The sequence below is a fragment of the Phycodurus eques genome, chromosome 18, assembly GCF_024500275.1.
Source record: "Phycodurus eques isolate BA_2022a chromosome 18, UOR_Pequ_1.1, whole genome shotgun sequence".
In the NCBI taxonomy this organism is placed as follows: Eukaryota; Metazoa; Chordata; class Actinopteri; order Syngnathiformes; family Syngnathidae; genus Phycodurus; species Phycodurus eques.
This window is the reverse complement of record NC_084542.1, coordinates 18,142,426-18,168,276: the sequence shown is the minus strand read 5'-3', so window position 1 is coordinate 18,168,276 and position 25,851 is coordinate 18,142,426. Positions and strand designations below refer to the sequence as shown.

At 45.7% G+C, this 25,851-nt stretch overlaps 2 protein-coding genes across 5 annotated transcripts; both read left to right on the top strand.

Moving 5' to 3' along the window:
- Positions 1-388: 388 nt before the first annotated feature.
- Positions 389-7,478, top strand: fdft1 (farnesyl-diphosphate farnesyltransferase 1). 2 transcript variants are annotated; one of them, XM_061704029.1, is made up of 8 exons: positions 389-633; positions 1,947-2,044; positions 2,592-2,775; positions 2,939-3,067; positions 3,310-3,501; positions 3,698-3,874; positions 4,327-4,479; positions 5,784-7,478. In XM_061704029.1, exons 1-8 carry the CDS (start codon positions 535-537, stop codon positions 5,997-5,999), a joined length of 1,248 nt encoding a protein of 415 aa, XP_061560013.1. In that variant the 5' UTR covers positions 389-534; the 3' UTR covers positions 6,000-7,478. The 2 variants fall into 2 exon arrangements, with proteins under 2 accessions (XP_061560013.1, XP_061560012.1); XM_061704028.1 differs by having other exon boundaries at positions 540-2,044.
- Positions 7,479-12,311: 4,833 nt separating this feature from the next.
- prkg3 (protein kinase cGMP-dependent 3) lies at positions 12,312-24,986 on the top strand. 3 transcript variants are annotated; one of them, XM_061704278.1, is made up of 21 exons: positions 12,312-13,950; positions 14,781-14,843; positions 14,922-15,048; positions 15,787-15,953; positions 16,395-16,508; positions 17,066-17,171; positions 17,257-17,320; positions 18,170-18,247; positions 18,345-18,433; positions 19,300-19,365; positions 20,370-20,417; positions 20,511-20,552; positions 20,623-20,734; positions 20,813-20,949; positions 21,458-21,547; positions 21,617-21,758; positions 21,840-22,003; positions 23,084-23,200; positions 23,282-23,344; positions 24,202-24,277; positions 24,380-24,986. In XM_061704278.1, exons 1-21 carry the CDS (start codon positions 13,863-13,865, stop codon positions 24,464-24,466), a joined length of 2,040 nt encoding a protein of 679 aa, XP_061560262.1. In that variant the 5' UTR covers positions 12,312-13,862; the 3' UTR covers positions 24,467-24,986. The 3 variants fall into 3 exon arrangements, with proteins under 3 accessions (XP_061560262.1, XP_061560261.1, XP_061560263.1); XM_061704277.1 differs by having other exon boundaries at positions 20,370-20,552; XM_061704279.1 differs by lacking the exon at positions 18,345-18,433 and having other exon boundaries at positions 18,170-18,321.
- Positions 24,987-25,851: the final 865 nt, after the last annotated feature.

Genomic DNA, 25,851 nt, shown 5'->3' with positions numbered 1-25,851 from the left:
TCCACTTGTTACATTTTTATTCGGTTGTGTGATTTTTGTTTGTTTGTTTGTTTTTATCTTGGTTAAGTCAAGTTTGGCAAACTGCTTTATATTGTGCTATTGTACCTAATGGCAAAAAAGGGGGCGTTCCTCTTACAGGTGAACCAATCACAGCCATGTGTTCACTTTTCTCTATATTTGCACGTAGTTGAAACGAGCCTCGTGAGTTGCCAGGCAGGCTTACACCTGGGACGCTGCGAGAGAGCCAATGAAAAGCCGAGTGGCGGTGACGCAGCGGGAGGCGGGACATCACACCAGCGGCTCGGCTCGCTCATTGGCCACTACCCGCTGAGCCCATGCGACGCCAGCCAATCGGAGGCCGTGATTCGATCTGGCCTGAGCCGGGAGACTGAAAGTCCGACCGTCCTGCGCGGCGCAGGCTTCTCTTATATAGCTTCGAAGCATCTTTTGGGGTTTTCCCCCCCGTTCTTGGCGTGAATGGCGAGCGTCCGCGCGTATCTTTTGACGCTTCCTGGTGTCCGTTAAAGAGTCGTCATGGACGTCCTGAAGTCTCTGGGCCACCCGGAGGAGATCTACAACCTGTTGAAATTTAAAATGGGAGGCTGCCGAGCCGTCATGCCCAAATTGGATTACGTGAGTACAAACGGATAAACACGTCACGTCCGTGCAGAGAGAGAATGGAGGATTCTTATTTTGTGCACGAGGTTGGTTGATATGTGATGGAACGGTTTTGACGACAATGTGACCCCGACGGTTTCAAAACGAACGATTTCAAACCTTGCATTTAATATCAACAAAATGATCCTGAATTTAATGGAAAGGGCTTTCCTGCCGAAGTAGCCACAGCTTTGTGCTCTTACACTTGTCCGCCACCAGATGTCGACAGGAACCACATAAAGATCCAGCTGCAGACAACATTTCGACGTTCAGTACGTTCGATTTGGAACATGTTACCGGTGATGCAAAACTACTAGTGGGCATATTTGGTGCCGCTGGTAGGATCCAGGAGGCTACTAGTGCGTGACACATAGTAGTAGTACTAGTAAGGTTGACTGAATACTAGTTGGCCAAAAGAGGCACTAGTAGTACAAATGGTGCTCGTTGCGCCCTAGTCGTTCTTCAAGTGCAGTGATTCTCAAGCGGGGACTTCCTTCAGTAGTGGTACACGAAAGAATCTGAATTAAGTCCAAATAAATGAATGAATATATTTTATATGACATTTTATACTTTAATATACTACATCCATGTTAGAGAGTCGAAATAGGTGGTTTTGGCCTCCCCTATTTTGACTACGTCTAAAAATAAAACATTTTTGGGAGATGCTAGGTTTCTAGGGAATAAAACCTAAGCCATGTGTGTGGTTTTTTTTTTTTTTTTTTTTTTTTAAATGAACACCTAGGCCTACTACACCACTGTACTTTTTAATGTTGGACATTGTGGTGGTACTTGAAGAGATGAATAAGTATTTCTTTAGGTGGTACTCGGTGTAATTTGTTCGAGAAGCAGCTGTGCTCGTGCACCAAATTGTCTTCCTCGCGAGGACAGAGTGCGACCACCTTGCCACATTCAATATGGCGGCACGCGCGCAGCAGCGCACGCCGCGGTCTCTTCCTCTAAGTCTACGCCGCTCGCGCCTCGCTGGCGGAGGAAGGCGGGGCTCCGTTTGTTGCCCCCCTCGGAGGTCGGCTCCCGCGGCTCGTCGCTCGTTCGTCCGCTCGTCGCTCCACGGAGCGCGCATGGCCGCCGGCGCGTGCTGCAAGTGTCCCGTCTCGCTGGCCGCGTTCAAGCGCTCCCTGTCGGTGGCCGCCTGTCCCCGCTCGCTGCTGTCGGGCCGGAGGTTCGGCGAGCGCGGCCTGCGGGAGGCCGTCGCCCGGCCGTCCGGGGCCGCGAGGGCGGCGGGGGCGGGCGGCGGTCGTCACGCGGCCTCGTGTTGTGTGTCGTGCCAGGAGTCCATGAGCCAGAGCCTGCGGACGTGTTACGTGTACCTGAACCAGACCAGCAGGAGCTTCGCGGCCGTCATTCAGGCCCTGGACGGCGAGCTCAGGTGAGTCGACCGGACGGACGCGGGGGCGACATTTTGCGTGCAGAACACAGTTCTGCACGCAGCGACGGCCGCGCTAATATTGTCCACTTCGCGTCGGCTAATGTTAGCCTCCACGATTTCAGATCATAACATTGTTAGCGTCGCAGGGCAGCCCAACCCGCAGAGGCGCATTCCCGTCGCCACAACTGGAGAAACCCAAACCAAACCCAAAACGCGCTTCAAACTTACCTTTGGATATCCGCAATTCACGTTGACAATTTGGCTAATTACATTCTGATTAGTTAGCATTTTTAAAGGTCATTGTGACTCGTCCAAAAGACACATGGACATAACTTTAATCCGGTTTTCCCAAAACCGCGTCATTCTTCCAAAAGGACAACCAATTACAAACACGCACATTTGACTTGCAGCGATCCACACGTGAAGGCACTAAATACATATCGGTTTTTTGAAATGAAACGAACGAAAGTTTTCTGCACCTCACTTGTAGATTCGAGATATCTCCAATTTCACAATCTGAGCGTTCCGACCCTCGCTCTTATTTTAGACACGCCGTGTGCATTTTCTACTTGGTGTTGCGGGCGCTGGACACGGTGGAGGACGACATGAGCATCCCGCTGGACACGAAGGTCCCCATGCTGCACGATTTCCACACCTACCTGTACCAGGACGCCTGGAGCTTCAGCGAGAGCCGCGAGAAGGACCGGCAGGTTCTGGAGGACTTCCCCACGGTCCGATGTTTGTTTATTTATTTTTCCAAATGACCGGCCGCCTCTGCGTGTAAATAAAAAGCTCGAAGGAGTCATTTAACAAGAAGTTTATGGTTGTGCTTTGCAGCAGTATGAAATCATATTCAGAGCTTTTTGTCACATTTTGGCTGACACCAATCCACAGATATCTTTGGAATTCCGAAATCTGGCTCAAGAGTACCGGGAGGTGATCTCGGACATCTGCCGCCGGATGGGAGTCGGAATGGCCGAATTCCTGGAGAAGAAAGTGGGATCCATGAAGGAGTGGGACAAGGTCAACCTCCTCCATTTGTTTCTGAAATGCATTATTCACGTTTGAAAAGGTGCAAAAACTGACGACGATGTAGTACGCGGCTGCGGACGTGCCGTGTTCAACTCTTTTTCATATTCGTGTTTTTTTTGGTGGGGGGGTAGTGGCTAAAACGTCGCCGAGCCACGCGGTCGGGTCGACCCCCCCCCCCAGTGTCTCTTTCGCCTCTTTATATCTCGCGCGGTATTTGTCGCTCCTCCGTGCAGTACTGCCACTACGCGGCGGGGCTGGTGGGCGTCGGCCTGTCTCGCCTGTTCTCGGCGTCGCGGCTGGAGGACCCCGAGGTGGGCCGGGACGCGGACTTGGCCGACTCCATGGGCCTGTTCCTCCAGAAGACCAACATCATCCGAGACTATCTGGAGGACACGAAGGAGGGACGCGCCTTCTGGCCGCGAGAGGTGGGAACGCGCGCTCTCATATGCGTGTCGGTCTTTGTTTTGCGTCACCTTTGGTAATTACAAGCAAGGATTATGAGAAGAGCATCTTAAATATAGTTTTTTTTTTTTTTTTTTTTTTTTTATACATCGGCACGTATTGTTGTCCTACTCGGTCAAAAAGCACATCGAGTTGTTTTGCGCGTTTTACTCACGCAAGGCGTGGAGCCAGTTCGCGGGCCGTCTGGAGGAGTTCGCGCAGCCCGAGAAGCTGGAATCGGCGCTGTCGTGTCTCAACCTGCTGGTCACGGACGCGCTGCGCCACGTGCCGGACGTCATCGCCTACCTGGCCCGCCTCCGCAACCGGAGCGTCTTCAATTTCTGCGCCATCCCTCAGGTAAGTGCTGACCTGCAACATGCAAAAACAGTTGTTTTCAACTCGAACTAAAAAAGAAAAGAAGAAGTCCTTGTCAAAATGAAACGCAAGTGTCAAGCGAGTGTACAAGTGCTGCTGCCGGGACGAACGGTGCGGGCGGGAAAAAAGCCAATTTGAGTTGACTTGGGCAGCCAAACTATAATAAAATACTGTGCTGTCAAATGAAGGCAAATTAACTATTTTGGTCAATTTGTCAAAATTGGGGAAAGTGGCATATCCTGACTTATTCAAGAATTTGTTGTAATGCAATTCTAATTGATGACGACGATGTTCGCTATTTGCAGTCGCGAATGGCGGCGGTCGGCCGTATGACTTTTTTCGAGGTGACCCCCGGTATTGCGGCCATTTCATCATTCTATTTCGCATTTTCCCACGTAAACGGCGGCTTTGCTGTGATTCCTTTGTTCGAGCAGGTGATGGCGATAGCGACGCTGTCCTCGTGCTACAACAACCCGCTGGTGTTCCAGGGCGTGGTGAAGATCCGCAAGGGGCAGGCGGTCACGCTCATGATGGAGGCCACCGACATGCCGGCCGTGCAGAACATCATCAGCCAGTACAGCCAAGAGGTGGGCAGCGCTAGCGAAAGTAACACATCCGTCCATTTTCTGAGCCGCTTCTCCTCACGCGGGTCGCGGGCGCGCTGGCGCCTATCCCTGTCAGCTATCTTCGGGCGGGAGGCGGGGTGCACCCCGAATTGGTCGCCAGCCAATCGCAGGGCACATAGAAACAAACCACCATTCGCGCTCACAATCACACCTACGGGCAATTTAAGAGTCCTCAATCAAGTTCATTATGCCAAATATAGCAAATTTCATATATTTTTTCACAAATAAATACTATTGTCTATCATTTGGGTATCTTACACATTACTAACCAATTGAAATAGTTGAAAGTATCTTAAGAACAGTTGAAGAACAAATCTATGAAGTCTTCCGAATACTTCAAGTGTCTTGAGAAGTGTCGTGAAAGTCGGTGTCTTCCCTTTTGCTGCAGGAGCCGTGCAGCATTATGTCGCCTCAAAATTGAATGTCGTTTTTTTTTTTTGAGACAATCATAAGTGATAATAGTTAAGTTAGCTACATTTGAGTACCGTAAGCTTGTTTTGTTCAAAATGGAGGAACTGGTCAGCCACGAAGGTACAGTAAGTGTATGCAGAACCATATCCGACTATCCGACTGTCTAGTCAGCCGGTCGTTCTTATTAATTACATCATTCATGGCTCTAAGACAGGGGTGTCAAACTCATTTTAGTTTGCGGGGCCACATTTACCCCAATTAGATCCCCACCAGTGATGTTTCCTATATTGAATCAGTGACAGTCAAAGAAATTAGCGATTTAAAAAAAAAAAAAATAATAATAATAATAATTTTCAGCATATTAAATTAGCGATCGGACATGATTTTGGGGTAGTGTTGTATTACTGTTAGTGCGCAATGGTATATAATAGCAATATAAGGGATAAAACCAACTTGAACAATGTGGCGTGTATGGTAAGAGGGTGTTTTGTGTTTGCTTTTTAATTTCCTGAAAAGTAGTTATGGTGGAGACGAGATTGCGGAGATTCCCCCCCCCACCCCCCCTCCCGACAGCTATGATAGGCGAACTCCACACAGCTGTCCGAGATTCAAACTAAGAACCTCAGAATTGCAAGCTAAACTCATCCGCTGTGCTGTTTTTAACACAGTCTGCAGAAAAAAAGAAAAGGAAAACGTGGTCAGAAAAATAAAGATTGAAGGAAAGTTTAAAAAAAAAAAAAATACCTGGTGAAAAATCTACAAAGGATTTTAGACTCTCTTCCTTCCCACCACTGATCCGATGTCACCATGTTGACCAAACGCTAACTTTTAACCGTCAGCGGTTTTCCTTCCAGATGGTGCACAAGGTGTCGCCGGCCGACCCGTCGCGGGCCGAGACCCTGCGCGTGCTGGCGCTGATCCGGGAGAAGTCTCGGCCGTCCGGCCCGCCCGTCAGGAGCCGCCGCCTGTCGCCCGTCTACCTGTCGGCCGCCATGCTGCTGGCCGCCGTCAGCTGGCAGTACCTCGGCGCCACGGCGGCGCAGGGTGCCGGCGACGTGCACGGACAGTAAACAAAAGAACAAAAGGACTCGTGACGGCCCCTGGGATTCGCTTCTCCAGCGGGTGGACACGCTGCAAATAAGCGCTACTAGCAGGTGGTATGGAAGGCCGTTTGAGCCACGCCTAAAAAAAAAAGTCAGGAGAACTGTACTGTTCAAAATCAGTTCATGCTACACCTCCACAATTCAGTGCTACATAGTTCTCAGCAATTCTCTTCAAATGTTTGTAATGTATAGAGAAACAAATTACACTTCACGGGGTCTCAGTATATGACGGAAGTGGCACTAGTAGCGGGGAAAAAAACTTTACTGGTAAGACACGGACGGTTGTTCTGGATTGTCTTCGTAGTAAGGACAAAGAGCGTAGCAGCACCGTCAAGGCTGTCGCCGAACCTCTCCGGCCGCTCGCCGTCGCGTCGGAACCCGCTTTGCACGCACTTTGGCATTCGCCGGCATCTCGGACTCGCTGTTTTTATGGTTCGCTTGCTCTTTGGCCTTTCGGGGGTTGAAAACTCCCGCATCCTGGTGAAAGGTGAAATATTTTAGAGCTCCCCAAAACTCACTCGGTCGAATTCCAGGGCTCGTACGAGGGAATTCTTGAAGAAAAACCGAGCCCCCGACGGCAGTTTTATCGAGGGACACGACAACGTCGATCGTAACGGGACGCACGGGGAAGTCTCAAGGACCCGTGGCCTACGTTGGACAGGAAGCCGCCATTTTGGGGCAAAATGTACTTTGACAAATTCATTTGGAAGATTGGCCATGAAAAAGGGCAGCTTGGATTTCCGTCTGCTTGAATATCCCCGTGGAAAATTTCTGGCTCTCCAAACAGTTTTTGTTTGAATTTTGTTTGGCGTTCTCTTATAAACTCTTATTTTGCTCAAATTAGGTCCGCATGTAACCGTTAAGAATAACCCGAAGCCTGTAGAAATAGAATTTGTATCATTCTGAGGTGTTTTATACTTAAAAAGGGAAATGTTTGAATCGTGAGGCCGCTAGCGAAGTGTCCTTTAAAGAACTTTGGCCAGCACAAAGACACCAAAGCTAAAAAGCTAAAAATGTCGATCACACGACATTTCTGTGTCGTGTGATCGTCATTAGACGAGAGTATGTACATATCGGAGCAAATAAAAGAAGCTGGAAAGGAAATGAGCAATGTGCAGTGATTTTGGCAACGAGCAGATTGCGTTCAAGGGTGTACGTTCTTTTCGCAGCAATTCGAGCCTTGCGCGACCTGAGAATTTGACAGCATCACCGATTTATCGACAGAGCGTGACAAACTAGTCATGAAACCGCCGTGTGACCTGCGTGATGTGCCACTTGTAAAAATGACAACAACCAGTTTCTTTCTTTCTTATTTAGCTAACACAGCCGAGTAGGGAATCGAGTGTGATTATTTGCTAAAAACAAAAAAAGTTTATGAGTTTGAACATGAAATATCTCGTCTTTGTAGTGTATTCAATGAAATATAGGTGGAACGTGATTTGCCAATCATTGTAGTCTGTTTTTATTGATGTTTAGCACAACGTCCCAACGTCATTGGAATTGGGCTTGCATGAATGCATTTCAGTGTCCAAGTTGCGTCGCATAGTTTTGGCCTTCTTCCCGCGTTCCCGTTGGGCGTGGCCAAGGACCTGCCCCACGTGGCCTTCCCGGTGACCGCTCACGGCGGCCACGTCGCCTTCCTGGAGGGTTTCTCCTGAAGCGTGAAGGTAGACGCGCGTACGTCCGCCTCAAGAACGAACGGACGTCGTGTGCGAAATGGAGCGCCTCTCCTCGAGTGGCGATCTACCTCGTGGACAGGACATGGGCCGTCGAGCGAGTCCAGTGACGTCACGAGTTTCATCAACCGTCCGATTTCAACATTGCTTTATTTCGATGTGACTTTTTCCTTCTACCTCCACTCGTCAACAATGCACGTTCTGCCGTTTGAATGACTTGCGGTGGGAGGAAAAAGTATGCGACGCCTTTGGAACGTCTTAAATTTCTGTGTAAATTGGTCATCAAATGTGGTCTGACCTTCATCCGAGTCACGAGAAGAAAGCGAGTCCGCTTAAACTCATAGCACACAAACGATTTTGTTTTCAATTATTTTTCATTGAACATCAACATTGAAACATTCACAGGACAGGAGGAAAAGTGAACCTCCGGGCTACGGATTCCGATTGAAATAATGTATAGTTAATTCCAGATTTTAAAAATAATAATAGTAATTCCAGTGGTCTGCATAACAAAACAAAAAAAGACATAAAAATCATTAAATAAAAAAAAAAAAATTGTTTGGGTTTATCAAAGTGTAACTTCCCAACTTTACCACTAGGGGGTGCAATTACATCTCGGGTGTGCCTTATTCAAATGGGATGAAGAAGTCCATCCGGAAGTGGGGCTGCATTGTGGTTGGCCACGTCAAGGCGACGTCACGACGTGCGCGCTCAATTTTCATCATCCGGTTTTCCTGCTTGCACAAGTGGGACCTACTGTCAATTCAATGACTTTGTAAAAAATGCCACTGCATGCATGCACTTTGACTTGCGTTATACTAAGAATAAAGTCAGAATTTCAAGATTAAAAAAAAAAAAAAAAGCAAACATTTTATAAGTTGCAATATTGTGAGAGTAAAGTTCAAATTTATCATGGAAGAATAGTTTAGGTTTTTATAAGAATACAGTTAGCATTTGTAATATAAGAATAAAGTTGTAATGTTAAGAGGTAAAAAATCGTAATATTACAGGAATAAAGTTGCGGTTTTGCGAAAAAAACATTTTCAAGTTACGACAAGTCGACATTACAAGATGAGGGGTAGAATATGACAAAGAAAGATGTCATTTTAAGAGAAATTTTATTTTCCAAGAATAAAGTTAGGATAATATGAGGAAAAAATACATTTTATAGGGATTAAGTTTTAAGAGAAAATTGTAATCTTAGAATAAAAGACTTCATTTTACAAAAAAAGTGTTTTTTTTTTTTTTGCGTAAAAAGGTTGTTCCACGAGAATATTATATGAAAAAATGAGTTTCATCCTGTTGTCAGAGCGGAAGATGACCAAAAATGCCTTTTTGTGTCTGTATGCATTAAATGTGCGCGCGAGGGTCAGCGGTGTCGCTGATTAACCACGACGAGCGATCAATAATTAACCTGAAGCGGCAATAAAAGGCTCACGCCCTCTGTCGCAACGCCAACCTTTTTGCCTCAAAAAAAAAGGAACTAAAAATAGTGGAGAAGCAGTAGTGATGCGTTCAAGGAGCTTTTTAGCGTGGGGAAAACCAGCATAAATATGCTTTAAAGCTGTTTCAACATTTATTCGATATCCTTGATATCCAGTTTATGGTCGTACTCGTCAGCCGAAAATGGCACTAGTTGCGGGAAATAAGGTTACTAGTAAGGCACAGTTGTTCTACTAATGCGCTGAATCGTCTTACTAGTGAGGACCAAGACTGTTGTCTCAACTCCACCTGATTTTATTTTTTTTCAGCAATTTAACAACAACTGCAGCTGAAACTAAGTGCTGTACTTAAATCAAAATTGAACATAAGACAATTAAATGTGACACAATTAAAAGGAATAAAATAGTAACAAAGTTCGAATGAAATGAAAATAAAACGAATAGCACAATCTTTAAATCAACTCGAAAGTGCCATCCAGTGGGGGGGAGGCCAGAATAAGAGCGACAGTGGGTACGGAAAGTATAGACAGAAAAAAAAAAAACATAATTGTTGACATTTTTGCAGATTTATTTAAAAAAGAAAAATGGAAATATCACAGGCATAAGTATTCAGACCCTCTGCTGTGACACTCCTATATTGAACTCGGCCGCTGTCCATTTCTTCTGATCATCCTTGAGATGTTCTCCACCTTCATTGGAGTCCAGCTGTGTTTGAGGATACTGATTGGACTTGATGAGGAAAGCCACACCCCTGTCTAGAGAAGAGCTGACAGCTCACAGTGCATGTCAGAGCAAATGACATCATGAGGTCAAAGGAACTGCCTGAAGAGCTCAGAGACAGAATTGTGGCAAGGCACAGATCTGGCCAAGGTTACAAAAAAAAGCACTTAAGGTTCCTAAGAGCACAGCGGCCTCCATAACCCTGAAAGGGAAGACGTTTGGGACGTCCGGCCAAACTGAGCAATCGGGGGAGAAGAGCCTTGGTGAGAGAAGAAAAGAAGAACCCAAAGATCACTGCGCCTGAGCTCCAGAGATGCAGTCGGGAGAAGGGAGAAAGTTCTAGAACGTCAACCATCACTGCAGCCCTCCACCAGTCGGGGCTTGATGGCAGAGTGGCCCGACGAAGGAAGCCTCTCCTCGGTGCGAGACACATGAAAGCCCGCATGGAGTTTGCTCAAAAACACCTGAAGGACTCCAAGATGGTGAGAAATAAGATTCTCTGGCCTGATGAGACCAAGATCGAAATTGTTGGCCTGAATTCTAAGCGGCGTGTGTGGCGAAAAGCAGGCGCTGCTCAACACCCGTCCAATACAGTCCCAACAGTGACGCACGGTGGTGGCAGCGTCATGCCGTGGGGGTGTTTTGCAGCTGCAGGGACTGGACGACCGGTTGCAATCGAAGGAAAGATGAATGCGGCCAAGTACAGGGATATCCTGGACCAAAACCTTCTCCAGAGTGCTCAGAACCTCAGACCGGGCCGAAGGTTCACCTTCCAACACGACAATGACCCTAAGCGCACAGCTAAAATACCGAAGGAGTGGCTTCAGAACAACTCCGTGACTGTTCCTGAATGGCCCAGACAGAGCCCTGACTTAAACCCAATTGAGCATCTTTGGATAGACCTGAAAATGGCTGCTCACCAACGTTCACCATCCAACCTGACAGAACTGGAGAGGATCTGCAAGGTGGAATGGCAGATGGTCCCCAAATCCAGGTGTGCAAAACTTGTTGCATCATTCCCCAAAAGACTCGTGGCTGGATTAGCTCACAAGGGGGCTTTGACGAAATACTCAGCAAAGGGTCTGAATACTTAACGGCTGTGTGATATTTCAGTTGTTCTTCTTTAATAAATCTGCAAAAATATCAACAATTCCGTTTTTTTCTGTCAATATGGAGTGCTGTGTGTACATTAATGTGGAAAATATGAACTGAAATGATTTTAGCAAATGGCTGCAATATAAAGACGAGTACAAAGTGTAAGGGGGTCTGAATACTTTCCGTACCCACTGTATAGGCTCCCTCCTTTGTGTTCCAGTTAAAAGGGAAGCGGCAGCATTTTGAACCGACTCCAAAATCTCAAGTATGTAACACAAATGCTTTCCATACGTATCGGCACCTCAATCCAGATTCTCGCCAAAATGTTAACGCGGCAGCCAACTCGGCACACTTGCTCGCTGACGCCCACGTCGCTCGCCGGGCCGGGTCGGGCCGGGCCGGGCCCCGCCTTTTAAGGTCACAAAGACTCAAAAAGGTGCGGATTGGCCACTAACAACGCCTGCAGCTCACATGCGCATTTTGTTGTCGAGTCGTGCGCGATGAATTTTGATCCGATTAGTCAATCGGCTACTCGGTCAAATAATCGATTCTAAAAATCTTCCGCAGCCGCGGCCCGAGTTCGCCGTCCGCTAGGTTGCTTTTAGAAGGCGCTTTTCAACACATCTTTCGTACATTTTCATAGTCGTTCTCGACTTCTTCTTCCTCCTCCTCTTCCTCGCTCCGTTTCCCCCACCTGAAGAGGGGGAGGAGCTTCAGGTGTCGCCAGACCAGCCGCCGAGATTGACAGACAGGCAGGCAGCAAAAAAGCGGAGAAAGAGCAAGAGACAGAAGAAGGCCAGTCGAAAGCGGCGGAGTCAAATCTTTTTTGGGGCGGGGGGCAAACCGATGCGGCCCGCGTGAGGCCCTCGTCGCACGTACGAGCCTGCAGGTGAGTGGCCGCTTCCTTATCTCACGTGGGGGCGAAGCGTGCGGCGTGTTCAACGAGGCTCCTTCAACGCCTCCTCGCTCCTTTACTTCCTGCTGGCTGGCAATTTGATAGCTTCAAAAAAAAAAAATCAGTAGATTATTCAAAAATGGAAAAACAAAAAAAAAGTCTCCTTTGAAATGGGTCAATTTGACCTGGTGCGTGTTTATTCATCAACAATAAAATATACAATTTGAAAAATGGAATCAATAGAAATAAGAAAATGACAAATAAGGCCAGCACAATAAATGTCAGCCCAATTTAAAAAAAAATACATCTTAACATTTGTTTTCTTTTCTTTAAAATGCATCACTTTTATCTGCTGGATGTTTTGTCATCAAAAAAAGAATATATATATATATATATATATATATATATATAGAGAGAGAGAGAGAGAGAGAGAGAGAGAGAGAGAGAGAGAGAGAGAGAAAAGTTGAAACCAGCATTGAAAGACAATCATACCAATATATATTTACCAAAACAAAAAAAAGGAAATTAATAGAAGTAAGGCCAGCGGAATCGTTTTCATGCAAATGAAAAAAGTGGATTCCTTTTTTCTTTAAAATGGCTCCATTTTACTCGCTGCATGTTTAGTCATAAAAAAAAGGTAAAAAATGTCCATCATAACCCAAATTTGAATACCATAGTAAAACATATACAAGGACATTTCATCCTAAGTTTTACCAATTTGTTCTTATTTTCTTTACAATGAGTCAATGTGACCTGCATAAAAGTATGAAATACAATCATCAAATATAATATAAAAAAATATATATATATATATATACATATGATAAAAAGAAGAAGAGGTTTTATTGTTTAAAAAAAGATATATTTGAAAACGATTTTGACATTTTTTCCCCCCAAAAGCAGGTCAATTTGACTAGAAACATAACAGGAGGCTTAATAAATGCTGCTCATTCATATTCTGTGGCCAAACGTGCTGAAAGTCCTTTTTCTTTTCTCAAAGACGATCTCCTCCTTACGCTTTTTCCAAGTGGCAATCGCTTCCTCTCCCAATTGTGCTCACGTGCGGCCGTGTGTGAGCGCGGTGACATGAATGCGCTTAATCAAACAGCCCGGGGTCAGCGCGACTTCCAGGTGTGTGCCTCGAAAAGTCACGCGCAACGAATGTTCGTGCGAATGTCCTCCGGCAGCTTTGTGTCTTTCAAGGCGCTTTTGTACTTCGTTTGCCCCGGAGCGAGGCCGGCCCCTTCTCGCCGCGCTGCGCCTCATCTCGGACGTTCGACCCCCAGAGGGCGAGGCCCTCGTCGTCGTGGCGCCGTCGTTATCGTGCGCGCCCGCTGCGTTTGTCTTGCATTCCACGTAGCGGCAACAAATCGGCGAGATCCTGCTAAAACAACACTACCTCGCCGTGAAAATAATATATTTGGCCTCGTATATCTAAAGCAACCGCATAGGTTTGCCCGAAACGCCACAGATGGGCTAACGAAAGGCGTCGATGTTGCGGCGTTATCAAAAATAGCTCTTTGAACACAAATAGCGCAGCAGCACACGTCGAATATGTTCTTTGAACGAAGAATGGCTAATATCGCTCCGGTTTACTGAGGAGCTGAGACCGGCTACGTGTTCAGCATCGAGCTACGTCTGCATTATGCTGCCCCCGGTTGGCCAAGGCAAAAACTGCGGAATTGGTTCCATTCTATCTCGTGGCGTCATTTCTGTACGTTTGTATAGATGATCATTGTCACGGCCTTTCTCCACTGGCGCAAAGGAGTTTTCCATACGCCCGCGTTATCAGGCGATCTTGCGAGCTTTTGACACGTGGCTGACAGGTTTTGCGGCGGCCGCGTAAGCCGGCGGAAACGACCGGCCGCCGTGGGCAGGACGCGGCGGCGTTCCCGACGGCGGCCCCCTGTCGACAGCGGACGGCGAGCGCGCATTATTCAGCGGGGCGCTCGGCCTTCTCCTCTCTGAAATTGTCGGCCTGCGTTTGACTTCCCGCGCAGGGATGGAGAAGCGATTGGAGGAGCTGAGGCAGCAGCTGGAGAAGCAATGTCTCATCAGCGAGGAGCTGCAGAGGCAAAATCAGGAATTGGGTGAGTACGGCGGCAGGTCGCATCGAAGGGTTGCACGACACGCTTTCATTTGCATTGACGTTGTCATTCCAATTTGGATTTGTTTTTGAAAGTCTGTTCTCCTCTCTTTGCACTTTGGCATTCTTATTTATTCAGTTATTGTTTTTCTACATTTTTTTTTTTTTTAAATCTTTTGTTTTTCACAAGCTACCTTTACTTAGTTGTGATTTTGTTTTCTTTTTCAAAATTATTTCATTTTCAAAAAATAGCTTTGTCTATACAATCATAAATATACTTATTTATATATATATATATATATATATATATACATGTATAAAGATTATTTAGTAGTTTCTAACTTTCATTTTTGATTTTTAAATTGTATTTTTTTTTTCTACTTGCATTATATAATCTTTTCATTTCAAAATGTTTTTTTTGGTTTGTTTTTCAAAAATGATAAAAATTGAGATGGTTTGATTTTGGAAATGTAAAAAAATGTTTTTGTACTGCTTTTTTTCAGATGAATTTGTTCATTTTCACTCTTTTTTAAAATGTTGCTTGAATGCTGAATTTTTCCTTTTTTATTTTTCAAATGTGAAATTGTCGAATGCTTTCTAATGGCCACTTTTTGTACGATTTCATTTTTGTAATATTCCGATTTGAATCTTTCATTTTCTTGATTCTAGCTGTATTTACGATGTAACTTTTAAATTTGTCAAATGTTCTAGAGTTTAGTCGTTAATGTAATTTGGAAAAAATGTTCTACATTTCTACCGACTAGTTTTTTTGGTGGAAGTTTCCCATTGATGCGACTTTCCGCAAGTATGCATTGTGCTGCCTTGTCGTCGTAGAGCAACGTCTGCAGGAGAAAGAGAAACTCGTGCGGGAGCTGCAGGCTCAATACCACGACCTCGGTGAGCGGCCGTCAGCGGCGCGACCGGCGGACTGCGAAATCGAGAGCGCGCCGGCTAACTCTTTCCCAACTATTTCAGAGTTTCCGCCTCCGATCGGGGCCGAGCTCGAACCCGAGTTCCGGAAGAGCCGCGCGGCCGTCATCGCGCCGGAACCCATCCCCGAGACGCTGGACGTCGGGAAGGCCAGAGTGAAGAAAACCGACGGGTCAGCATTACGAGAACCAATCCTATTATCGGCCGTTCGAAAATGCCGAACGAGCTTATTTTCCTTTGCGTCGGCGTCAAATCGGACGGCGCCGTCGCTCCCTGCGGTCGGAATCGCGCATTATTCAAAGAGCGATCAGCAAAATGACAAATCAATACGTGAATAAATCAAATGTTTACAAAAGTTGGAAGTTGAAGCTCGCTCGCTAACTACCTCAAGCAACTAAAAATACAAATGTTTGAAAAAGAACACGATGAAAGAAGAATGTGGAAAGAAATTGGGGCTTTTCAATTAAGAACAAAAGCAAATTGAACAAATTGAAAATGACATTATTGAAATTATTTCATGAATAAAACAAATCAGTTTAGGTTGGTTTGAAATCCCACCGTAAAAACACACGAGCATGTAACGTAACAAACAGCTTCCATCCTACATTGGAAGCACGAAACCAAAACGTCCTCGAAAGGATGCCGGCTGAAATAACGACGCTCTCATCTCAACTTCCTCGCAAATGGACTTCATCGGTGTGCAACGTGCGCCCGTTGACTTGTATCGTACGCAAAGGTCGTATGAACGGCGACGGCTGTCATACGCGGGTAAATTGGACCTTCTGCCACGACACGGCAGGAGGTCCACCGCCGCAGGTTCTTCTGCTATTTCGAAAGCACCGCGTACCCCTTTTCTCGCCCAGGACCATGTTTCTAACGAATCGATCTCGTCGTCTCTCTCCTTTGCCAGCGAGACCAATCTAATCGTCAAAGCCATCCAGAAGAACGACTTCCTGAGCCGGCTGGATGATGAACAAATCGCCATGATGGTGGACCTCCTGGAGACCTTCGACGTCAGCCGCGGCGGCGAGGTCATCAAAGAGGGCTCCGAAGGGGACAGCATGTACATCGTGGCAGGTGTGTGCCACTGCAAAAAGCATTGCGGGTACCCGCAGCGCGTTGCGGTGAGCTTTTAGACTTCGCTACTGGAGTTGGAGCTAAACATTGCTCTTCGCTTGCATTTGTTCCTGTCGCTGTTGCGACGAGTGTGCACATTAGCTATTCGTCAGGCCAAGGTTGCTATTTGTGGTCTTATGTCATAAAACTGTCTGTGGCTCGTGTTTGAAATGGATAAGGTACCCAGTAAGGTTTGTTTCCATGAGCCCACTTGACTTTCCGCCACATTTCAATCGGTCGGCCCGTAAAGGCGACTTTGCAGGTGAGCTCTGACCTTTGGACAAATTCTCCGATGCACCGAAGCCGCAGAAAGCGACGCGTGATATCGCGAGGGGCGGCTTCCGGCAGAGCGCGCAACCGCACCGATGACAACGCCGCGTCATTTTTTCTCTCTCCTTCTAGCCGGAGAGCTCATCGTCACCCAAGCGGGCCGCGAACTCCGAACCCTGACCAGTGGCGATGTTTTCGGCGAGTTGGCCATCCTGTACAACTGCAAACGAACAGCCACGGTCAAAGGTCAGCGCTTACACGCACGCACGCGGGCCTCAGGATGCTCGTCGCTGCAGCAGAAAGTCTCGCTTTCTTCCCTGCTGCGGGTGTTGATCATACAGAGTTAGTTATTTGGAATAAGAAGAATAGCACTCGATAATATTGTACTGTATAAAAACACGCAACGATGACATGTATGAAGGCGTTGGCTTTGGATGCTGGTTTGGATTGCGGCGTGCCACGTTTCAGACGTTTCAGGCTCAAAATGAGCCGCGTTACTTCGCCATTATTGTCGGCTGTGTGACAACGCATCGTGTTTTTGCCTGCACAGTGCCGGAAAGGAGGCGGACCTATCGTTGTGGCCGGTGTCTTTATTCACACAGCGGACAGGAATGTGAATTATTTAGCGTTCCAGCCTTTGGCGTTCATCTTTATTCAGCTCGTGTCTTTGTTTTCGCCTCAATAAATCAACGCGGAGCGACACGGCCATTAATAAAAGCGCCAACGTTCGGACCTCCAGGAGAAAAAAAAAAAAAAAAAAAAAAAAAAGAACCTCGTTGTTTTTGTTTTTGTTTTGCCCGCAGCGAAGACGGAGGTGCGTCTGTGGTGCATGGAGAGACAGACCTACAGGACCATCATCACCAACAAATCCAAGAAGAAACGAGAGCAGCTCCTGGGCTTCTTGAAGACGTGCGCCCGCCCGCCGCATTTCCCATCACACAAAACAAACCAACTTTTTCTTTTTTTTTTTTTTTTTTTTTTTTTGCTTTTCAAGGTCTCGGACTCTGAAGGACCTGAATGATGTCCAGTTGTCCAAAATCATTGACTCCATGGAGGAGGTGCGTTAAATACTTCAGATCCGTTTGAACACCAGAAAACTGTTATACGACAGCCTCAGACTTAAAAAAAAACAAAAAAACTTTTTTCTAAATTTCTCATATTTGTTTATTATTGTCAAATTTACATTTATTTAAAACAATCATTCTAGTTTATTGAATTCAGTCGTGTATTTGCTATTCAAAAACAAGTCATATTTCTTTTCATAGTTCCTTTTTGATTTAAAAAAAAAACTTATTTTCACTTCATGTATTTCGTTCTATCGTATATTTATTATTTAGAAAAAGAATGACTTATTTGAATGATTTGCAATCACCTGGTTCTCCTGCTTTTGTGTGCGTTATAAAAAGGTTGATCAAGTGATCCGTGAAGTTTGATTGAATACTTATATTTTATTTCATATATATTCTTTGATATTGAAAAATAGGCATCATTTTCATATTTATTGAATATTTCCTTTTTTAAATGTACATTTTGCTTTCTGACATTATTCATACTTATTTGTTTTTGTGTTCTTCACTTTTACATGATACCCTATGAATACATTTGAACTTCATACATTGTTACATATTATTATTTATACTTTGAACACGCCATCACAGCGCGACATGCATGCATGTATGACCTACTCTGCGGTGACGCCTTGAGATACGAGAGGCCGTTCTGCCATTGCGCTCGCAACTTAGAGCGTAGAGTTCCATATTTCTTCTATATCGATATGAATGTAAATGCCGCGATCCGTTCCGGCCTCGTCCGAGAGATATCAATCTAAATATCAAAGGATAATGAAATTGAACGAAAAGAACGAAGCTCCCCGAATAGCTTTGTTGTTTTCTGACCGCTGTGCGCAGGTCAAGTACCAGAACAAAGACGTCATCGTCCGCGAGGGAGCCGAAGCCAACACGTTCTACATCATCCTTAAAGGGGAGGTATTGCGGCCGTGGCGCCATTTTGCTGCATCGAACGGACGGAAACAATCTGCTGCGCGAAGAATGTTTTGCAGGTGTGTGTTTTCGCGCCCATCAGGTGTTGGTGACCAAGAGCGTGAACGGCCTTCAGAAGCAAATTCGCCGGATGGGGAAGGGCGAGCATTTCGGGGAACAGGCCCTCATACGGTAACCGTGGCGACGCCGAGGATATTCGCGCCCGACATCCAAACGCGCCGCATGCGGTGGATGCTCGCTGCTCTTTCCTCATCGTTTTAGTTTGAAGGCCTATTATATTGATTTGGTGTTTTAAAATGCTCTTTTTTTCTATTTTTAAATATATATTTTTACTTAACTTTATGAGTTATGATACATAAACAAAACCAAAACATTTTATAGAAGCAAACAACCATTCGCACTTACGGGCAATTTAGAGTTGCCCGTAAGTCAACCTACCGCGCATGTTTTTTTGGGGGGGATGTGGGAGAAATAATTAAATATTCTAAAATATATAATATAGTTTCAAATTGTCCCAAATATATATTCTATACGTTCTAAAAATATTGGTATTTCAAATAAAAAACCTATCATATCGTTTATATTTCAACATATATTCATTTTTAAAAATCTTTGCAAAATGTAAATAAATAGAGTTTGTTTTGAATTTGTAATTCTATTTTTTAAAAACAGTTTATTTCAAAAAGCTTTTCAAAAATGCCTGTTTTCCACGAATTGCAGTGAATCCTTTTGATGTGAAATTTTGGCTCAAACAAAACTCCCCTAGCTTCTTCCTTTGTGTTGATTTGTCAAAACAACAAATAATATGAATAACTGTCTATTAAAGCTACAGCGCCATTGCCGTATATCATCGTTTTCTATGTGTCGCGGTTGCCGTTTTGTCAAAGCTGCAATATTCTTAGCACTTCGACATTGTCATGGAAACGGAGACAGTGCTGCGCTGCGCTGCCTGTTGTTACTACAGTCCATGTTTTTATTTTCCATGTTGCACGAGCCAAATATTTGTGTCATGTAACTTTTTCTTATGCCGAGCGCAGCGAAGTGTTGCGAACGGCCACCTGCGCAGCCGAAGGCCCCGTCACCTGCTTCTCCATCGACAAAGAGTAAGGCCGCGTGACAAAATGGGCTCCATTTTGCAAATCATTACATCCTTTCAATAAGAGCACCTTCAAGTTTCTCCACCCATGATTTGGCAGCTAGGCTGGGTGAACATCTGCTGTTTTCAAGCGACATCCGCTCAAAGCCGAACGACAAGCGGAGCTGCGGTGTCGCTGAATCCACAGATGAGATAACTGGCACATAAAGGGCACAACATGCGATGTTACCCGAGTGATTCCAAAGGGAAATGCTGTTGAGAAATCAAAAGACTTCTTGCTGTCTGGGGAAGCCGCTTTTATACAAAAAGACAACATCAGGTAAGTCTTTCTTTTTGTTCCCGAGTCAGGCCGCTCCTTTGATTGTTTGCGTTCCGTGCGGCGTCGCAATCGGCGGCATTATGACTCGGGTAACGTCGGCTTCCCCGCACACGCCAAGAGTTTTGCTCGTGAATATTCAACGCGTTCAATGCCTAAAATTGTCGGCCCCGACTCGCTTGGGATCCTAAAATCTGGACAAATCCACTCTCAACACACATCAGACCCAACGACAAGCTTCCAGGAAAATCGTATAAAACATACGATTGTTTGAAGGCGCAAAACCGGGACAGGATTGTTTTTATGTGTACCGGGCCTCAGACGCGGTCCCAGCGGGCCTAAGTTTCGACCCCTTTTAGGCCGCCAAATTGTCAGATGGCCGCTTGCATGTCAAAGGTCACACCGGGCGCATCTCAAAAGCGACAGCCCCGCCGCGCCGGGCGCTCGTCACGGGCGACGCCCTCGCTTCGTCGGTACGTCCGCCTTGTCGCGGAGCGGTCTGCCAAATTGGCAAAGACGCGCAGCGAGCCTCGCGCTCGCACGAAAATGAAGATACGCCAGGTTTTGTGCTGTGCCGTAGATCCGCCATCGATGAAAATCGTTTTGTGAAATCCTGCGGAGTGCATTTTGACCTTCCCATTGCATTGCAAATTGTTTGGTTGTCATTTGCTTCTTTCTAACTTCTCTCCTTCGAGGGTGTTTGAGGAGACAATCCCCGTCGAGCACTTGGAGCTATTCGATGAGTATGCGCGGCAAAGCTACTTACTCCGTTACTTCTTAATCGTCCGTCTCGTTCAGAGCGATGAATGTAACGTCTTGGTCTTCTTCATCGTCAGCTCCAAGATGCTGCAGGAGACGCACGCTCCTGAAAAGTCCAGGTGAGAGGCTCAAGGGAAGCCATTTTCGCCGCACGGTGTATTGAGATATGCTGTTCTTTGTGTGCGGTAGTCTCAGCTCCACTCTGAGATTGAAGGACCTGGTCCCGGTGGTGTACCAGGAGGGCCGCTTCCAAGGGGACCCGGTCACCCTCGGGGTCGGAGGGTTCGGCCGCGTGGAACTGGTGCCCGCCCGCCCGCCGTTCCGTCGCACATAGCGTCGTATCGTATTAAAGGTTCGGCTTTTGTTTTGTGTTTCGAAGATGACCGCGCTGAACCACGGCAAGTATTACGCCATGAAGCGAGTGAGCAAGAAGCACATTGTCGGCAAGAGGCAGGAGGAGCACGTGTTGTTTGAGAAGAAGATCCTGAAGGCCATCCAGTGCGACTTTATTGTCAGGTCAGTACACGCCCACTTAAAGACCCGAGAATGGGAATTGCTTTCTCAATACGCTTGAAAATAATTGCTGAAAGACTCCGAATTATTGGTACTCAATTGTGGAGATATAGCGTAGAACTGTTTTGAAAACATTTCATTTTTTCTTGATTGATTTATTTTTGGGGGGGGGGGGGGGGGGGGCGTGGCCAAAAGAGCGCAGCGCGACGCACTTTGCAGTCCGGCACGAGTCGCCACTCGCCCGCTCTATAAAAACTTGAACGTCTTCGTTTGCATCAACGGTTATATGACGCCATTACTTACGCCTACACCTCTAAAATACTTCTCCCCTCGGATAGTCCGCTGGCATGGCCCTTTAGAGCGCCTCGTCGTCCGCTCTGAGTGCGGGTACGTCACAGAGGAAGTTGGAAGCGCGAGCAGGGGCGAAGACATCTTTTTTTAAAAAGTATGCTGTGTTCAAATTTGAGTGTAAACACAATTTTGTTGTTGTTTTTTTTTTTTTTTTTTGCAGGCTTCATGCTACCTTCAAAGACACTCGTTACATCTACATGGTGATGGAGTTCTGCGGCGGCGGCGAGATCTGGACCAAACTCAAAGAAGTGTGAGGAGACCCACAGAAAATAATAAACATATGCGTCATTTATGATTCTTCTACTTCGTTGCTGCTCAGAGGGCGTTTCGATGAGCAGATGGCCGTCTTCTGCACGGCGTGCGTGGTGGAGGCCTACGCCTACCTCCATAAGAAGAGCATCATGTACAGAGACCTCAAGCCCGAGAACCTCATGCTGGACGCGTGCGGCTACGTCAAACTGGTCCGTTCCGTTCCAGGGAGAGCGTACGCGCCGTTTCTGCCCGCGTTCGTATTGATATTGTTGTACATTCTTTCCATGCAGGTGGACTTCGGTTTTGCCAGAGAGTTGGTGCGCGGTGAGAAGACGTACTCCTTTGTTGGCACTCCTGAATACATGGCTCCCGAGATCATCAAGAACCAGGGACACGACTTTGCTGTGGACTTCTGGTCGCTCGGCGTCCTGATCTACGAGCTGCTGGTGGGAAGGTATCTTGACAAGAATTGACACGCACCCCTAAAAGCAGTTTGGATTTGCGTCTCAATGACACAAGACGGGAGCAAAGCGCTGACTGCGGAAAGGGTCAGAAAGCATCAACACCGCGCTTCTAGCACGTACACGATCGTGAACCCACGTTACATCGACAAATGTAGTCAGTCGTTCAATTATTCAACGCAAATAAACCGCCTTCACATCGGGCTCATCAATTGTATGAAGCAGCATGCTAGCACAAAATCACGCACGCTACCACTTGACATTACTATTCTTATATTATTGCAACTTTTTATGTTTTTATTTTCGATTTTTTATTTTTAAATCTTTTTCAATTAAAAAAACATTGATTTGATCATTTTCTACCTAGAATTTATATATTTATCTACAACAAACTATTATTATTATTATTGTTGTTGTAATCTTTTACATGAGTATTTTTACTTTTGATTTATTTTTTCTTTATTTTGAAATGAAAAAGCTTATTTATTGATCATTTAAAAAACATTTGCTTTTAACAACTAACATTATTGTTATTACTATTATACATCCAAATGACAATTATACAGTGTTTCATTTTAATATTCTATAATTAACATGATTTAGATACACGCGACTGTTTGGGTTGATTAAAAAAACAACAATATATATTCGTATGTAGGTGCATATGTATATATAACGTAATGTATAAATAGCGTGCCGGAGCCTATCCCAGCTATCATCGGGCAGGGGGCGGGGCACACCCTGAACCGGTTGCCGGCCAATCGCAGGGCACAAACAAACAAACAACCATTCGCACTCACATTCACGCCTACGGGCAATTTAGAGTCTAATAATAATCATACAAATAATAAATGTAAATTATTTATCCAAACACAGTTCACACTGTCCAAAATCCAAGTTGTCCTCACAAAAAAAAAAAAAAAAAAATGTGGTGACGCCACCACCAGAAGATGGCAGCACTGGAAATATGTTTTATGAATTTTTTGTTTTTATCTGCAGCTGTAGCTTTGTCGTGTCCGTCCTTTTTCTCTTTCGGTTCCCACTCGCATCTTTTATTCACGGGAACGATCCAGTCCGCCCTTTTCGAGCTCGGAACCTCAGAAGATTTACTCCAAGATTCTGGACGGGGTGCTGAAGTATCCTCCGTACTTGAGCGAGGCGGCCAAGTCCATCATCAGCAAGCTGTGCAGGCAAGACCGACGTGGAGCCGAGACTATCCGCAGAATTTGAAATAAAACGCATTATTTACGTGCGGTTTGTCGATGTCGCAGACCTCGGCCCGGTCAGCGGCTAGGAAACACCAAGAACGGCATTCAAGAAGTCCGACATCACAGGTAACATCGTCACGCGGTTATTATCATCTGGAGGAGAACAATATTTTGCTGCATGCTTTGAATGCAGGAATAAAAAATCCTTTCAAGGGAGAAAATTTAGAGCGCGGCCTTGAGAGAGTGCCAGACAATATAACAATACGCTTATATTCTTTATCCTCTGTGAAGAGCCACTAAAATCACTGCCTTTCTGAGGAGCTGCGATTGTCTCCATGTACAAGTACAGTTATCAGTATCTCAGCATAATACTGCCCCAGGTGGCCAAGATGCAGACACCAGAAGGAGTAGCGCAATATCCACTCAAGTGAAGCGAACAAATGTGGCAAAAACGCTTTCATTTCTTTCTATTCTAATTCATATTTTCATTGGTTTTTTTATAAAGTACAATATTATCGAATGCTATTTTTCTTTTTTTTTTTTAAAAAAAAACACAATTCAAACATTTTTGTAAAATGGTTTGGGGAGTTGAGAACAGATTGATGGCATTTATTTTTGTTTCAATGGGGAAAGAAAAGTGTGATCGCGGAACAAATCAAATTTCTCAGTCAGGGTACCAACAAAAGTTACAAAATAATAATAATAATAATAATAAATAAAAGCCTAATATGAGAAGAAAAAGTTTTTTCAAGAGAGAAAAAAACTTGAATGGAATTTTCCATTCCGTCTATAAAGGCTTTCTTAGATAAGTTTGGTGCAGAAGAACTTTGTAGAAATTCTTCGTGGAAGACGGCCACGTGTCACAACGATCTACCCGATGGAACGGCCATCTTTCCCGATACAGTACGTTTGTCCTCAAAGTTGTTGTTGTTGTTGTCGCCTCGCCTCGCCCCCCCCCCCCCCCCCCCCCGATTCCCCCACAGGTGGTTCAGTAACATGAACTGGCACAAGCTGCGCATGGCCCAGCTGGACGCCCCCACCGTGCGCCTCATCCGCAAGGCGAGTCCGTCCGTGAAAGCCGCCTAGAAAAGAACGGCACGCGCGGTCGTATTCGTCACGGCGCGAGTCCTACGTCTTGTTTTGTTTGTGTTTTTTCTTCAGGGCCCGTGCTACATCAATTTCGACCGCTTCCCTCAGGACCAGACGAAGGCGGACGAGGAGTTCTCGGGTTGGGACCGGGACTTCTGAGCCGTCGGGAGACTGCGGACGTCACCCGATATTTGATCGTATCCACATTTGCGTGGGAAATGGAGAACACGCAGGAGAACTCCCAAATCTTGCGTCCTTAAAATGGATCTAAACGTCGATTCTGGACAGACCGATGACTGTTGGATGATCTTCTGTTGAAAATGTCTTTTTATCATTAATACTTGATATGTGTACTCCTGGCTGGAGAATTACTGCTCCTACTCGGCCTGAAATATATTGTATACAAAAGAGTAAAGGGTGTGCTGCATGCTTTGAATGGGACAAAATCAAATCTAAAAATCCAAATGATAACTCTTAACATAAAAAAATGATGTATTAGCTATGTTAACATCAATGGACAATAAAAGATTTAGTGGGACATTTATTGTCGCTAGGTAGAAATGTGTCCAAATGTTTGATTTAAGGAATCGAGATGAAAGCAAATTGTTCTCTGGCAAATCTGATCTGTATTCCTAATATATGTTGTGTCATGGCTTGCGGTAAAGATGATCTTTAACAATAAAAGGGTTTTTGCTATTTAGTTTTTTTGGTATGTCCGCTGGAGAAAATATCACAATCCTTCATTGTATGAATTGACCTTCTCTTTTCCCAATTACTGCGTGAATGTTGTTTATCGTTGTTTTGAAATGTTTCTTTGTTGTCCTCTTTTGTGTACAGAGTATTTTCATACCCTTCAGGTAATTCATGAAGGTATTTTCAGAATGCAGCCCTATGGGGGGGCACAAGCCAGTGCAAACTGTAGGGCGGTCCCAAGCCCGGATAAAAGAATTCCATACCGGATCGGTCGTGGCCCGGGTTAACGACGTCCGCCGCCGGCGCCGGTGGAAAAGAAGAAGAAGAGGTGGAAAGCGGGTTCTTCTGCAGAACGGGAAGAGGAAAGCTCAGAGCCGAGGACTGAATGTGGGGATTTCGAATGTTGGGACGATGACAGGAAAATCTCGGCAGTTGGTTGACATGATGATCAGGAGAAAGGTTGTTATATTGTGCGTCCGGGAGAGCAGGTGGAAAGGCGGTAAGGCTAGAAGTTCAGGGGCAGGGTTTCAATGATTTGACCACGGTGTAGATGGGAAGAGGAATGGATTGTAAAAGAAGAGTCGGCTAAGAATGTCTTGGACGTGAAAAGAGCATCGGATCGAGTGATGAGGCTGAAACGTGAAATTGAGGGTGCGATTAGTGGCCACGCCCCACGGGTAGGATGTGAGCAGAGAACCATGTGGTGGAAGCTGAGACAGGACGAGCGTTGTGGAGCTTTTCGGGAAGAGGTGAGGCAGGCTCTCGGTGGACGGGAGGAGCTTCCAGAAGACCGGACCGCTGCGGCCAAGGTGATCGGAGAGGCAGGCGGGAGACTCCTTGGCGTATCTTCT